Source organism: Thrips palmi, unplaced genomic scaffold (assembly GCF_012932325.1).
Source record: "Thrips palmi isolate BJ-2018 unplaced genomic scaffold, TpBJ-2018v1 HiC_scaffold_5, whole genome shotgun sequence".
Classification (NCBI taxonomy): Eukaryota; Metazoa; Arthropoda; class Insecta; order Thysanoptera; family Thripidae; genus Thrips; species Thrips palmi.
Window position 1 is genome coordinate 7,894,901 of NW_023144632.1, and position 16,622 is coordinate 7,911,522.

General features: G+C 55.8%; 1 protein-coding gene across 1 annotated transcript in view; it reads right to left on the reverse strand.

The window, feature by feature from the left end:
* LOC117650827 (nephrin-like) overlaps nt 1-16,622 on the reverse strand; it is a 221,227-nt gene that overhangs the window by 91,360 nt on the left and 113,245 nt on the right. The window contains exon 3 of the mRNA XM_034394430.1: nt 1,740-1,787. Coding sequence (XP_034250321.1) covers nt 1,740-1,787 — 48 coding nt within the window. The remainder of the gene's footprint in view (nt 1-1,739; nt 1,788-16,622) is intronic.

The following is a 16,622-nucleotide window of genomic DNA, read 5'->3' on the forward strand; positions in this document are numbered from 1 at the left end:
CTCTGCCAATCTGACAATAAGGGTTGTTCATACTTTCAACCCGCATGGGTGTGTATGTCTGCCCTTCTTAGACACCACTTCAGAAAAAACGTGTGTACGGCTTAGTTATTCTGCATTCCTGTACATCTCGTATAACACCTGGCAGACCTTTGAGTCTCTGGATCAATCACCAATACGCTGCCATCACGCCGCAGAGGACCGATTCTTTCCTGCTCAGGCCTTATTTGCATGATTCCTTTTGATGTCGCACAGCATGATGCGCGCATGCCTTTGACGCAAGCACCAGCCTGATTTTTTTTGCAAGATCATTTTTTTTTCACTGTTAAAAAAAAAGTCTGAAAATTCAGACCAAATTGGTAAGAAGTTATTAACAGACTTGAGGTCTGAAAATTCAGACCATTTAGATGGTCTGAAAATTCAGAACTCGAGAGTCTTACATTTAAGAGTTTGGTGGTCTGAAAATTCAGTCCTGTACGAAGATTGTGAACTTTAAGGTTCGCGACATGTTCAATATGACATAGAAAGAATCTCAGGTGTGTGTGAACCTCCAGGGAGGACAACATTGAGTAAAAATTGTGATGAGGAAGAAGGACCTCTGTCCTTTTCCCTGACTCTCGAGAGGCCGGCCTGTGGCACCCAAGGAAATGGCGACACGGAGCCACCCGCGAGAGGTAAATTAGAATGTGGATTGTTCAACTTCCACCCATATTACGGAGATAAATCTTGCAGCAGAGAATGGTTCTCATATGGCCGATTAAGTCCTGTCAATTTGGAACTTTTCAACTAATGTATTTTCACATAAGAAGCCTTTTAAACAGAAGTAGGTATGTTCCACAACATGCGCGCCATCTAGCGGACAAACGAAATCTTGGATTGGTCTGAATTTTCAGACTTAACCATCTGAATTTTCAGACTGCGCTGGTCTGAATTTAGGTTCTGAGACGATCAAGTCGCAATTTTCATACCGGAAGGCAAAATTTTCAGACAAGCAGTCTGAAACAGGTCTGAAAAATAGATTCAGACCACCAAGTCTGACAAAAGTGGTCTGAATTTTCAGAATTTTTTTAACAGTGTTACATTTTTTTTTGGATACAGGATTATTTTTTAGTTTTCTTTTTAGTTTTCATCAATGAAACAGAGCAAGAAAGCGAAATCGCTGCTATTTTTTTAGCTGCGCAATCTGATTTGGCATCTCTCCCCTGAGATAGGCTCAGCGCGAAGCAGCGCCTGTAGTTTTGCTGGCTCAGTTATTTAAAATCATTGCAAGAACCGGTCACAAAAATGATCTGTAAGGCTTTTGGTGAATTAACGCAAAAACTGCTCAGAACAATGGAATACTTTTTCAAACTTAACAAACAGGCTTCACTCCAACAATATCTGTCCAAGACTCCTTTCTACACGATCCCTCTAGTCGGCAGATTCAGCCAGCGATACTTTGCCCCTATTTCCATATGCTTAACGAAGTGGCAAAGGGACCTGACCTACAGAGGGCGGGCTTCAGCGTAAAGTTGGTTTGTGGTCGGCCGGAGCCCGGCAGACTCGGCAGAGCGAGGTGGGCATGGAAGCAACCGAGGAACATTCTAAACGGGCATAAAGAAGAGTTGCAGCAGTCAGCATAAAGCCCTGGGTTACTTGAAGAGACGCAACACGCAAAACAGGAACACAAATTTCCTCTCGTCGAAGCACACGAAACCGTTAGTTGTAGATTACTCTTTTTAAAAAAAGGAAAAAAAAATTACCTTCACTGTAGGGTACAGGGACTTCATTCACAGCGTCAGGGGAGGAATCTGGAAAGTAACAACAAAGGAAAATAAACAAAAATAAAACAAAACAAACTGGCAATAACGTGTGGGGCTACGTGCGTGCGCTCCGCAATCGCAAACTCAACGAGTGTAAATAAACTGGGGCCAAATACAAGGGCTGCTGGCATGCGGTATAAAATGGCGGTCGCGCGTACGACCCCTTGGACCCACGAGCGCGGACCGCACAGTGTGTTGTTCGACCTGATTTAATGGCCGTTCGATAGATAGGCAACCCTGCCAGCCAGCGCGGCCAGCGCGGCCAGCACGGCGCAGCGAGCCATCACAGCCCCTCGGCCACCGCCGCCACAGCAGCGGGTGCAGCGCGGCCTCCCTCGAGTGGTGTTTGTTGGCCATGTTTATGCTGATGACCAGTGCAGTAGCAGCGGCCAGTGCGGCGGCCACCGTTCAGGCACCGACTCACTGACTCACAGTGCAGGGCACTGCGCGAAGCGACCAGTAAGCATTAGTTAGTGACAGCGAAATTAAAAATAAATAAATTTGATAGCAAGTGCGTATAATGGCCGCCCCGAACACGCGCTGTACATCAAACTCGCGCAGGCGTCGTTGCCCTTTCGTCATGAAAGCGGAAATAACGGACCGACACTGCCACCCGATACACAACGTGCAGACGCGAGGCAACACAAATCGAAGCGCGCAGCAAACACCGCGGAACAGCATATTTGCACACCCTTTTTGAGGCTGTCTGCGTTGTTCTTTGTTTCGGTCTGCAAACGAGGGGTGTGCGGTACCCCCCGCAAGGTGCACACGAAGGCCGTTGGCCCCGCAAACGCGTTGGCCCGTTCCGCGGTGTCAGGGGTACCAACATAAAGGCTGCCAATACTCCGGCGCCACTGTCGCCGCGATCAAGATGGGTGGGAAATGCGCTGCCGGCTCTGCCGGTGCGTTGGTACTCCGCAGATAGAGTGTAATCAATAGGTCCTCGCCCTGAGCACTCCCGTATCAATATCCCCGCATCTCCCCTCGCGCCGTAATTTGATCCACCGACACCAGTGCTCGAATTTGGTCGCATTTGGCAAGCGCATTTGGCCACATTGGATTCCAAAGTGGTTTCTCGCAACTTTCCTCTCCCTGCGACATTGTGCCAGCTCACGCCCCCGCCCCCTTCTCGCCCGGAGCCCGCCAACTTTTACGTCCATTTTTTTATTTCTTTCCGAAGAGCACGCGCGCGGTGTGCGGGAAGGGTGCCTCTCCAAAGAGCAACATTATTGGTTCTACTTTCAAAGTTGCATCGTGAAAAGTTGTGTGTCCGCAAGATGGTCGGGGTGAGCCGCAGCATCCGGCGCGGACACTGACACTGGTCCCTCACATGGCTCCGACCGCGCGGTTCGGATTGCTCAGATTCACCGCCAGTGACAGGCCAGCGCCTGCGATCGGAACACACCTGCCGAGCGCAGCACTCGCGTCGGGCCTCAGTCCGACACCCCCCCCCCCCTCCCTCGGGGCGGATCCGCCCCCGCCGTGATATGATGACCCCTGGGATGTTGGCGTTTATCAATATTGCACTTGGCAAGTTTGCGCGGAAACGCCTCGGGACGTTGTTTGAAGGCGCGCGGCTCGTCCTCCCTGTTTGGGCTTCACACGCTGCGGTCCTCCCTCGGAAAACAGGCCGCCGGCGCGCCGAGTCACAGCGCTCAGCACGAGGGGGTAACGACTGGTAAATTTCGTGTCAGCCGGATTACTGATTACCCCGGATTACCCCCAAATTACCTCCGGATTACAACAAAAAAAATCCTGGATTACCTTTGGATTTAGCAGGATTACCCCGGATTACCTAAAAATTTTCCCGGATTACCCCGGATTACCTCCAAATTTCGGGTTATCCGGATTACGGATTACCAATTTGGTGTCAGCCGGATTCCCGAAGTCGTTACCCCCTCGGCTCAGCAGCGGCCGCAGCTCTGCCCACATTTCAGCCCCCTCTAGGCCCAAATCACACAAGATGGATCCGATGATTCCACTAAAAGGACGAGTCGATGTTGTGCCTAGACTGGTCTTTTGGATCACAGTGGGTTCAATTCACCAACGTGCGCTATAGCAGTTCAGTATCTTTGGAAGACTGATCTTTGGAATAAAGGACTACCGCCTTTCTCTAGAAACGCACACTTCAAGAAAGGGGCCAGCAGCTTTAAATTTAGGAGACCATGCGACGCAGAAAAAGGCAATTAGAATTTTCGCACGGAGCGCCCTGCTCTGGGGCGAGCAGGGACTCATTTCAGCGTGGCTGTTGTCTGCTTACAATCCCGAAACATATGAGCACTGCTCCGAGGAAAAAATTAAAACGGATGACAAAAATAAAATATTACGGAAAAAACAGAAATGCATAAAAATGGGAGAAGGGACGGCATTTTGATTGAATAACTTTTGTCCGTTCCCTCTTTTCTGTTTTGAACTCCACAAAATATTGCCGCGTCGTGGAGCACAATTGCACGGTTTAATTTCGCACAGATAGAGCGAATGCAAATGGAGGGGAGTGGGAGGGCGGGTGTGGGTACGGCCCGGCAGGGCGGCTAGCTGGTGTGCTAAGAACAAAACAACAAAAGTCAGCAAACACGAAATCAGGCAGTAGGGAAAAGGCAACCAAAGCTATGAAAGAGAAGTAATAGCCGTTTTAGGAGAATCAAAACTTAAAATTCAGACCTGCACGGTCGTCTTAACGTTTTTGAAAAATGAAGGAATCGTACCTTTTGCCTCTGCTTCTGAGCAGTTTAATGTGCTTTGAGCTATGCCCACTGGCGGTAAGGTGCTGGCAAGCAATGACCAAATCCAATTTCTTTTACATTACTTTACACATTTTTAATTGATTTCCGCGCCCAGAGGCATATTTCAAAGTTAATTTTGGTTTAACAGAATACAGTCAAACATAAGGTCAAAATCATTATTTTACCAGATATGATACTACATTAATGAGAAGTAAAGAGAAAATAGCATTTCCGGCATAAGTTTATCATAGCTTCCGAAGACATTGTCATTTGTCATTATCATTTTTTTTCACGAAGTTTTTTTTACCTTGCCTGGTGGACTGAAAAAAACACACACACACACACTAAGAACACAGTAATTAGGGTTCCGATCGTATTGTCTTTCGATATCACGTGACGTGACGCAGCTCCTCGGCCAGCGGCACGCCATGCACATGTGTAATCAATTCCATTAACTATGACCCTCATCGACAACGAGGTCGCCATGATACCGGGACCACGATACGACACGGTCATGAGTATGTGTGCCCAACTCATGTGTGTGTGTGGTAGGTGTGTGTGTGTGTGTGTGTGTGTGTGTGTAGATATAAGGCCCCACCGGCCGGCGGTCACGTGTCCAGCTGGACTGACGACGCCCGTCTCCTCGTTTCTCTCGCCTGCTCCCCCATCATGTGGTCAGCCCGTACCGTTAGCACAGCACATCCCCCGACGTGCGTGTGTGCGTGGGTGCGCGTGTGTGTGGCCGAGGGTGACGAGGCGAGCGGACAGCGTAAGGAATGAGACGTAATCGGATGGAGCTTGGGATGGATTGGTGGGAAGAGCCGGAATGGGGGTTAGGGGAGCTACTCACGTGCGGCGCTGCGGGGCGGGGCGGGGTCCGTTTGATGGCCAAACGGGGCACACGAGGGAGGGGCGCTAAGCAGGGGGGGGGGGGAGCGGTAGGTGCGATGTTTAAAAGGGAAGAGGGGGCAGTGTGGCGGCAGCTGCGTGCTGCATGATGGCCGAGCCATTTCACGGCCGGCCTCGCCTCGCCGCCCTTGCCGCCCCCGCCGCCCCCGCCGCCTTGCCGCTCGCGGGGTCTGCAGGTGCCAGATAAGTGCCAAGTCTCTGCCGGAGCGTCTAAGGGCGATCTGTTCCACGCAAGTGGATCGCACCGGGTCGTCGGAGGCCCTAGACCACGCCGTTGACCACCACGGAGCGCCACGGAGCCCGACCGTCGTCAGAAGGCGTCGGTGACTCGCCTGGCGTCCTCGTCTCATGCCATACCTGGAACACACGAAAACAGAAATTTTCGGTCAGCATTTGCGACTTGTGGGTGTGGAAACGTGAGGCTGGATGTTCCGAAACAAAAGCCGGTAGTTTCCATTGTTGGCTACAAGTGAGAACGGTGCATCAACAGACTCAGACAGCCCTGGCATGCGAGGCAGAAAATCTCTTCGGAGACCGCTGCTCCAGACGGTCAAGGGGCACCCACTTCAGTGACTGCAGTGGGTCCCGATTCTTTGTAGTGTGCTGCTTAGTTTTCATCCTTCGCCGTTTTCCAGTTTCTCAGTGAGGCACCTTTCCAGAGCCAGAGATCCCAAACACAGCGAGCTCACGTGCTCGCACAATGCGGAATCCGAATGGCACTCATGCCGTGAAGAGCCCCCTCCCTCTTCAGAGCAGTGGGTCTCAGACGGTGCGGGGCGGGAACCCTCGATCCCCGAAAGAAGGCACACGCAGCCGTGCCTAGGCCAGCCTGCGTCAGCCCAGCCATTCAGCGAAGACAAAGCCAGTGTGGCACTGCACCACTGTAAAGTACGCAGCCGGCCGAGGCGCTGCACGCCGCCGGTCATCCACGTGTTCGCCGAACCCGCAGTCAGCGCACACCACGACACGCCACGGCCGCCACGAAAATGGTTTACAGGTCGAATGGCGAGCGTTCGGTGAGGGCTGCTCTGCCACTCCACTACGCCGGCAGAGTCAGTCGATCGAAGCGAACGTTGTTGTTTACCGCGTGACAGTCGGGCGGGATTTGCAAGAGAGACGTGGGATCGCCCCCTCCCGCCACTAGAGCGGTGCCCCATGTCTACGCGTGCGCTCGGCGCCGAGAACGTATAAGCGCGTATAATAGATGCTTTGACAGGGAGGCAAAACTTGAGGAGCGGGGAGTGCTTCATGTATGAGCGAGCGGTGTTGTGTGACGGCAAGTTCTCAATTGTTTGCTGGAGGGCCCCTCCGTCCTTTGCGCCTTGCCACTGTTCCGCCCACTCCGCCCTCCGCTCCGTCCGCTCCGCCTTCGCCGCCGCGGGCTGCGCCTTCTCGCCTAATCGCCGAGCACTGCTTCCGCGAGTTCTTTCCCGTGTCGGCCAAACTCATCGCCGCGCCCAGGGGCTCTGGACGGCTCAGCTTTCGGGGACAGAAAGACGCGGCCGGCACCGTCGGTCGCAGAGAGCCGGGGGACTCCGAAGGCCTCGGGCTGGACCAGCTGGACTCGAGTCACACACGTGGTCGTGACAGTACCCATCTTTGATATCTCGTCCGGACGGCAGTCCCTTGGCATCATCGTGTCTGACGGGGCTCCGTTCGTAGACTGCTTGCTTGGAGAGCGGTGGCCCGGTGGCCTAGCCCGGTCCACACCCACGCGGGCGCCGACCCGGGGTGCCGGGACAACCCTTGCCTCTACCGCGGTCGTCAGGTCGTCTCGTTCGATGGCCTGCAAGAGGCACCGCGGCGAGCCCCGCGCGTCGCCCCCTGCCTCGGCTAATTAGGGCTTGTCATGCCTCGCGCCGCTCGATGTGCTACGCGTGTTGTTGTCGTCGTTGCCCGTCGCGGCGAGCGCCCTCAATCACGTGGAGCCAGGTGCAAACACCAATCCCCCGTCACACTCTCCACATTCAATAATTCGGTGGCAGCGGTCCTTTGGCTTTTGGCACGGTCAGGCCCTTGGTCAGGCCTGCGCGCCACAACGCCATGGACACAACGGAGGATAAATATTTGAGTCGCGTTACAGCCAGGGGCGTAGCAACTAACAGGTAGGGACAGCGCCAGCCGCACGGGCCGTCCGGGCAGGCCGTCGGGGCAGACCGGCCGGACCGCCCACCTCGGGACTCAGCCGGTTTCTAATCAATTTTTAGACCCGCACGCGGCTTTGCTGATCACATCTAGGGCCCTAATTGCAAAGTAAACTACACCGCGGTAGTACACTAAAGTTCTCATCGGTGGTAGTTGACCGAAGTTTCCTTTTTTTTTTCGAAATAAAAACAGCATTTGCGTGAAAGGGGGCCGAAGCATGGGGTTGTGCAACAATACAAGGCCGAGCCGTGCCGTGCCAAGCCGGCCGCAGATCCCACTGTTTATAGCAATAAGGGGGAGGCCGGGCCGCGAACGGCCGCGCAGTAAAAACCTCACACGAAACGGCGGTCAAACCGCGACGACTCGGTCACGCCAACAACCCCGAGTCCGTGACCGGCGGAAACCTTTCTCTACGAAATGCGGCGTCGATCAAAACACGCCAGGCTTTTCTCGATTACACTCGGAGGTAGCCCTGCCGCTCAGACTCACAGATTGCACGGACAAAGGCACTGGCAATGTGTTGGCAGAGATTCCCCCTCCTCCCCCCCTTTCCGTTTCTCCCCCACTCACCGCCGCACAATTAATTTCACATTCCGGCGCTCACGTCTCATTTGCCGCAAGAAGCGCCGTCGCGCGCAAACGACTCGGCAGAGGGCAGAACCAATACGGGGAATGTTCCGTGTGAGCATGGATGGCTACACTGCATTTGGTCTCATCCGAGGCATTCACCGGTTCGAACTCACTCGTCACGCCAATATATTTCCTCGAGTGCAGCAGCGGTCATTCGGAGCGCTGCAATATTAATCTGCGCGCCTTTGCCGGCGGTGAGGAGTGGGCGGGCCGGCCGGAACAAAGCTGCTGGTTGCGAGAGGGAGCCTCCTCGACACAAGGGCGGGCCGGACGAGCCAGGCGATAGCGCCGGCGGCGGCAGGGGCAGGCCAGGGCAGGCACGGCCAGGGCAGGCACGGACAGGAAGCGGAGGAGTCGGGAAGAGCCAAAGAGCGGCCAGGGAACACTCCCGCGGGCCGCGCAAGGCCCTGAGAACGGGTGCAGCGCGCGGGGAGTCAGTCTCAGCCCCTGCGAGGCATGCAGCCGCCCGTCCCGCGGCGCGCCTCTGCGCAGCGGGTCACCTATGCGCCGTCTCGCAGGCGCTCCGGGCCGGGCAGTGCCGCCAGCAGGCTGCGTTCGAGAACCACTAACGGGGCGTCCCGTTGGGGTTGGAGAGAGACATAGCGATCGGGAGCGCCCCGCCGTGACAGGACAGCGGCGGCCGGTGCCGTGAGCTGCTGGGCGGGGCGCGCTCCTCGCGAGTGCACTGTAAATGTTGTACGGTGAAAGGCTGCACCAACATATTATGGTGGAGATTTTCTCCATAATACCAACGAAATTCATCAAAATATCTGTATGTTACAGTGAATTCTGAATGGTATGTTATAAAGTCAGCTGCACCACCATAGTATGGAACATTTTCACCATAATATGGAGAATCTTCACTGTGCAACATTTAGAGTGTGGCTGCTGTTTTCTCTGAGCACGACAACCCGGACCCGAAAGCGGCTTGGCTCGGCGAACGTCGCCGACTCAACTCCCTTTGAAATGCGACACAGGGCGGCGGGCCGGTGTCGGTGCACTCCACGCCACTCTTCTCCGGCGAGCGCCTCGGCCGCAACATTCTTCTAATTCACTCGGCGGAGGGACGCGCGGCGCGTCGCGGACAGGCGATACGAGCGTCGTCTAAAAGCCGTTTTAGCGCGCCAAAGTAAGTGCGCAACTCGACACCGCGAACGGGCCGCGACGCCAGAAATACCACCCCGTCCCTTCGTTCGCGTGGACTCCCGACGCCGTGTCTTTTTCGCACGCGCGCCACGGCCAGCCCACATCATCATAGTAGTCCCGACGTTTCCACTGGCGGTATCCCGTGTCTCTCATGAATACTAATGCACGCGGCGTTGGAAGAGTCGGGAATTAGGAAGCTGAGGCCGCCGCGGTGGCGAGAGAGAGAAAGGGAGGGGCTGCTAATGAGACGTGTGTACGGCCGTGTAAGTGATAAAAACCCATTCCGGCCCGCCCGCCAGGCACGCGGCCACTCTGCTTGCGCGTGGCGGCACGGCAGCGAGGGGCTTTGCGTGGCAGACGCTGCCCACGGAGCGACAGGGGGACTGAAATTCTCAGGCACTTATGCGCCACCAGTGTAATGGATGCGTATCAGCCACGGGCACTCACGCAGCGATAGATTCCTCGACCCGAGAGCCATCGATTGAAGCGGCCACGTGCTCGGGCCGAGTCCTGCTCGAGGACCGTTAGTGCTCACACAACCAGTTACGTGTCCAGTCGCTTGCCCACAGCGGGCAGCCCCGGCAACGCCCCGGCACGCTCAAGGACACTATTGATTCCGAAGCCGCACAATCACAACGGCGGCATTGTTTGTCTTATTGGCCGTCCATTACGTAGCTGGAGCGGCCGCAGCACACTGGCCTACTGCAAGGGTCTGCTTCGCTGCGCAGCTCGGCCGCGTACCGCTGCAGCACCGCGAAAGCCTTTCCGTGTAGCGGTCGCTGTTCATTGCCGCGGTCAAGCTCGCCCTTTCCTCCTCCGCGTCTCTTTCTCCTTGGCCAGCCGACTTGAGGCTCCGTGTCAGGCGGCGGGCCGCTTGGACGCCGCAACCTTCTCCGTGTGCGCGGCCTTGAGTGTCCGATGCCTGCCCCCCGTCCGATCTCCGAGGCCAGCTGCCATTCATTAGCAGCAAACACACTCCGATAGAGGGCACTTGGACTCTGTCACAAGCAGTTGGTCAAACAGAAACTTACGGCAGAGTAGTGTCGAGGCAAGTCTGCCCGTTGACTGTGCAATGGCAATCACGGCAGTGAGCAATGCGTCCGTAATGCACGGAGAGTGAAGCGACCTCACAGCAAACCACGCTGCCTGTAAGTAAGGTACCCGCCTCAATGCAGTCGGCAATGGAGTCCGACTCCATGACTGCGCAGTGCACCGGACCTGCTCAGCCGGAACTGGCACGAGCGACCATCAGCTCCGGTCAAAGCGCCCGCCCACAGTACCCCGCTAATCCAAAAATAATTTCGCTGGAGCGCAAATTGCTTCATTTAAGCGCGCTTCCCGCAGGGCCCGCGCGCGGCCGCCGTGCCAATGGTTTGCATACAAGAAGGATCCCATGACAGAGGCCAAGAGCGCGCCCCGTGTTATTACACTATTTATCACAATAGCGGGTAATGATCTGGGCTAACGAGACCACTCACGCCAACCGAGCATTAACACCAATACCGACTGCGTCCACCATCGATTGGCGACCGCCTCGGACGCCTCCGTGTGCACGGTGTGCAGCGGCCGCGAGGGAAGGACAAGAGTTTTTGGGCGGTCGTTAGGCAGCAGTTCGCCCAAAAGGATTAACGCGCCCCGACGCGAGCCTCCCTCCTTCTTGCGGACTCGCGCCGCTCCGGGCGGCTCGGAAGAAAAAGGGGGAGGGGGAGGGGGGTGCAGTCCGCGCCGTCGACACAATCAAAGTAGTCTGCCGCCATCAGCCCTCCAAGTCGCCTACAACTGTCACCCCAAGTCGGCCGGCGAGCGCGCCGAGCCCGACCCGCCGGAGGAGTGCCACTCAAAACAGACGCGCTGCTGCGGCGAAATCGATTCACGCGTCGGCCGCCCCACTGTTTTATTGACGGCCCCGCCTGTCACGCGCCGCCACTGTGACTCCGCGAAATGCGACATCGCGCCCAAGATAATCTGCGTCCTCGTGTCGAGTTTGGCTTAGAACCGTTTTATTTTTCATTCATTTTTCGTCACATTCGTTTTTTTGCGACTATCATGAAGCATAGTCCAGTGAGCGCCACACCCGCTGATTGACGAAGCGTGCCGTCCCCGGCGGAGTCAGAGGGCGCGGAGAGGGATTGAGTTCTTCGATGCGAATCTCGGCGTACAAAACAGGACAGCACGGCGTGGGTCGTTGCTTCTTTGCTGTGAAAAAGAGTTTGCAGAAGAGCAAACTGTGACAAAGGGCGACGCCAGAATGCCCTAAATGGCCTCGTTAATCACGGAGAGTGCCGCGGCCTGTGCACGCGATGCTGTTTTTAAATGTTCGAACGAAAGGCCCCGCTGAAAGCACGGCAAAAATGGCGCCGGGACTCGCACTCTCAAGCTGGTACTGGCACAGTCGGCCTGAGATGACTCGCCGGGTAGACCGCGACGCAAGAGCCCTCCAGTCTCGAGGAAAACGAGAGAGTCGAAGGAAGCGCGTCGTGGGGCCGATTCTTCCTCGTTCTTAGAGGAAGCCGGCTGAGCTGACAGAGATCAAACTGAGGGTCTACCTGCCCTGGTCGTCCGTGCACGGCCACGGCCTCGGCCACGGCGCCACGGCTCGCTTGCAGCAGGCGGCGTGTATTGCAAGAGCGGCCCGGCTGAAGAGCCGCTTTAAATTAGCCATCAATAGTAATGAGCGCTTCGATCGGGCCGACGGGGCTGGCGGGGCTGGCGGGTGGAGGTGGGTCACCTACAGGACACCCATGCTATCCTCGGGGGACGCGGCGCACGCAAGGCACGCGCCGCGTACACATCCACTAATCATGTTCAGCAAACGCAGGTCGCGCTCGACATGCATCTTCCAGCAGCGTCTTCGCCGTCCACGCCCAACCGGAAAGTGCGTCAACGACGGACACTGCGATGGGCCGCGGCCCAGAGCTGAGAGACGCACGCGCCCCATATTGGGTGCCATGCTTTCAAAGATATCACACCGCGGGTCGTTGTGAACTCTGCGTTCGGGACAGGACAACGAGACACGGTTTGGGTTTCAGTGTTTTTATTCTTCAATAATTTGAGATATCCTTGGGGCGATGCAGGAACAGTACGGTCAAGGCAAACATGACCCGTGTTGTCGTTACACACACAAACAAACACACACACACACGCGCGCGCGCGCCGGCATTTTGGGCGGCGAAAACAAACAGGCGGTGCACATTATGAAGGCAGCAGCAGGCCGCCGTCTCCATCCCGCCCAAATTGCGACAACAACCTTGCCGGCCCGGCGTGCGCTCTGCCACTCCGCAGCGTTGTCTGTTGACGCGAAGGAGAACGACGCGATAACACCGCGACGCAGCCCAGGTCTCTCATTCTGGACTGTTTCCTTTTCGCGATCCGCGGGAGCCGCGCGTTGGCGGGCAAGAAGGGGGCGACTGTTGTTGCTAATTTATTGGAGCATATAATGCATTCTTTGCAGTGCAGCCGCGATGTGGAGTAGCAAGGGCTGTAAAAGAGCTCGTTGCGCGCCATGCAGACGCATTCCGCGGAGTGGGGCGCAGCCGACCTATATCGACCATTAGGAGTCACATCTTTTTTGTTCCCATAAGAGAGACAGTTTGCGTGCGCGAGTGTGTGTGCACGCGCAAAGATGAATGTCACGCCAGAAGCTTCGACTAGTGAAGGTAGAGTCACGCAGGCGAGTCCTCCCGAGTTGGATTACGGGTGCCCCTTCTGGGCGCCGAGACCGAGAAGTCGGCTCGCCCAGCAGGCGAGCAGAGCGCCGAGGCTGTCGGTGTGGTTTGGCGAAATAACCCCCCGGGACGCCGGCCTGTATTAGCCGCCACCTGCAGCACTGCGATGGCAGCTGCGATGGCGGCGCCACACCTGAGCAGCAGCACGGCAGTGTGCAGGGAAATGGCCTCGCCTCGCCAGAGTGCCAAATTGGCCGAGGCAGGCAATAAGGGCCGGGCGAACCTTGGACGAGGCCTGCCGGGGTCATCGGGGCAAGACGCGGACGCTGCTGCACGACCAAGGCCCGGCAGAGGGTCTAGCCTGAGAGGAAGGAAGCAAGAAAAAAACAACAAAAAGCACAACAAACACACAAAGAAGCACTCGAGTCGTGGCGGTCGTTTTGCTGCGCGACATGGCCGCGTCTCGGCGGAAACAAGGGCCGCTGTGTGTCCACCTCTCCAGGGACGCGACGCCGGCGGCGCTTCCGGTTAACGCGCTGGTCCTGCTTGAGGCCGCGGGGCCGCGGGGCGCGCCGTGCATCAGGCCGTGTATCAGATCCAGGCGGATTCAGGTGCTGCCCCGCTCAAAGAGCCAGGATTCCCCACCGGCTCGTCTCAAGAGTCGTAGGAGACCCAGCGCGGTGTCGCCGAGGCAACGTTGTGCGCCACGGCTGCGTTGGCGACGACCGCACAGCGCCGTTCGGGGTGGACGACCCGTGGCCGCCGGCACGTCAACGCGTTTGAATATTGGTGCGCCAATTTACCGCATATTGTTTGTGAACGGCGGCAGGATCAACACCGGCAGCAGCATGTTGTGGTGCCGACGGACGGGGGGTGGGGCCGGGAGAGGGACCGAGAGGGGGCAATCCCAGGGCCTGGCTAATCATGGCGCACACCCATCGGCCCTAAATTACAATGTTCCCTTCGGCGCCTTACATGCAGATGTATTCCCGGAACGGCGAGGCGTGCAGAGTGGGTCAGGCGCCTCGGCTGTTCGAGATTCATACACCCGGGTGGAAAGCTCATTTGGAAACGGGGAACCAAACGAATTCGCACGAGAGGCGTATTCTTCATGGTGCCCCGCTTTCGCACCTAGTCGCGCAAAAAGTATCGCCATGAGGTGCGCATTCAGAAGAGACCGACGGCCTCGATCGCTTGCAGCACGAGGCTACTGACTTGCGGTGCGGGAGACGGCCAAGCGCAAACAGTGCGTGCGGCCTGGTGACCGGCGGGGCCTGGCCTGGGCACTGACAGTGCCCGGCACGCAAGGTCGCCTGCCAGAGAGAAAGGGCGCCATTTCATTTTTCCGCTGAATAAAAGAGCAGAAAAACATACTACGCGTTGCGGCCTCGATCCTCAGCCCCGCCGTTCCGCCGCCAGCAGCAGGCTTCATTTCCACGGCTTAGGCTCCCACTCGGCGACGGCCGGTCGGGGCGGCGAAGGACGGACGACGCCGGCTGCTCTAATCGGAGCCCGAGCACCGTCGGCGTCGCGCACAGTTATATACGGTAGCCGCAGTCCCGAGCAGCCCCATAAGCCACCCAAGGCTGTGCCTCACTGTCTGCATGCACAACTACAACGACCATTCTTAGCAGCACTCATTGCATTTCTTGTTGTGGCACTCGTTAATACCCACTGGCCTTGGAAGCAAGCGACCGCCGGCCACTGGGTCAACCAGACCCTGTCATGCGAGGCGCTGCCTGAATTGTTGCCGACGTGGGTGACTCGAGGGGTCCTATTCAAAAGATCTTATCTGGGCGTTCCCCCCCAAGACAATCTTATCTTAAACGCAGGTGAATTTCACATAGTTTGATCATTTGGTACAGCTACATATCAATATAATTTTTGAGTTTGTTCAAGTAAATCTAAAGATGGAAGATCAAAGAAACCAAAAGTGAATGTAGAAATATGTTTCGCTTACCGTCGTATTTTTTCTGATTAATCAAAATGAGTGAAATTTGCCGGCGTTTAAGATAAGATTGTCTTGGGGGGAACGCCCAGATAAGATCCTTTGAATAGGACCCCTCGGACTGGGCTGCGTCACCAAACCCCAGCCAGCCTGCCGGGAATTTAATGATGTTCACTCTCTCTCTCTCTCTCTCTCTCTCTCTCTCTCTCTCTCTCTCTCTCTCTCTCTCTCTTCGATCGGTGATACGCTGCGGCCCCGAGGCGAGGTATCAAGAAAGGAAAGGAATTGGTGTGAAGGGCGAAAGAAATGAGGAGGGGCAAAAAGAGTAATTGGAGGAGGGTAAAGGAGGGCCGAATGGAGCAGGAAACCCCAAGAAGTGGGAAAATAATTTGGCCGAAACAACGCGTGGCCCCGATCCGAACAAAAGGCACACGAAAGGGTGGAGATCGCCGCAGGAAAAAGGGGCAAGTAGACATTGGCAAGTTGAGCGCGGCTTTGCAAAATTAAGATACCTGTGCAGAATATTATGCAAGGGCAACGCTGACATACGCCCCTTCCCTTTTTTTCCCTCCTCGAGGGGACAGGCCTGGGACAATAAGAAGGGCCACGCCTCAGAGACTCACCGACACTCACGTCACATTGTCACGGCGAACAATACACACCTGCAACAAAAGAAAGGGGGATGTTCGTGTTAGAAACACGGAAAAAATATTTTGCAACGCCAAAATTAAAGAACACATTTTCCAAAACGCCGAACTTGGGTGTTTTCCAGCTCGTACGCATCACACTCGTTGCCGAAATGAGCCAGTGAGCCGGCGCTATATTGGTCAACCTCATGGTTATTCAAGGGACGCCCCATTTGAATCCTTAATGCATTCTGGTTGACCGCCACGGTGGCTAGGCGAAGCGAACGCACAACGCCCTGCGCACATACGTCTCCAAGGCGAAACGTAACCAGTGCTGCATGCGCCCACGTCCCTCCTTCCTTTCACCTCATTCCTAAGCCATTACAAGGGATACTTTCCTCCTGCACCCAATACCCCGCAAAGCGAAACAATAACATGAACGGAGTTAATCCGGTGCCGAGGAAATTTATTTATCCTGTGGTCAGCAACCATACCCCCCCCCCCTTTTCCCGGCCCGCGCCCCCCCTCGAAATGATTCCGTTGCACTGCGTCCCAATGTGATATCCGTTTTACGAGTTATTAGACCGGTCGATCACTCGCCAGTGTAGTTTTGATTTACTCTCTCTTTTCGGCACAGAGCGGGGATGGGGATGGAGCGGCTGGGGGTGGGAGCCCCGAGTTTGACTCCCAGCTGGGGTACTAAACTATCGTCGTAAATTACGGCTGAAAGCAACAGCATGTATCGCTATACACGAGTTCAGTGGCCACAGCAAACTGCAAGAATAGTACCACCCTTTTTCATGGTGTACGGAAAACCACAACAATTTACAACCACAGCAAGCATCACTAAAAACTACAAATGGTCCTCACCTTGCAAAGCGTGTTTCAAAACGTAAAGCGAAACAAGAGGAACATCGCCCACGGTTTATAGATATCCCCTCCTCCCACCCATTTCATTGAGCTGAGACCCAGGAACCGTGCAAAATTCAGCGTCAAATGAAATTAGTTCTGAATTTTCAAGGAGGCACCAT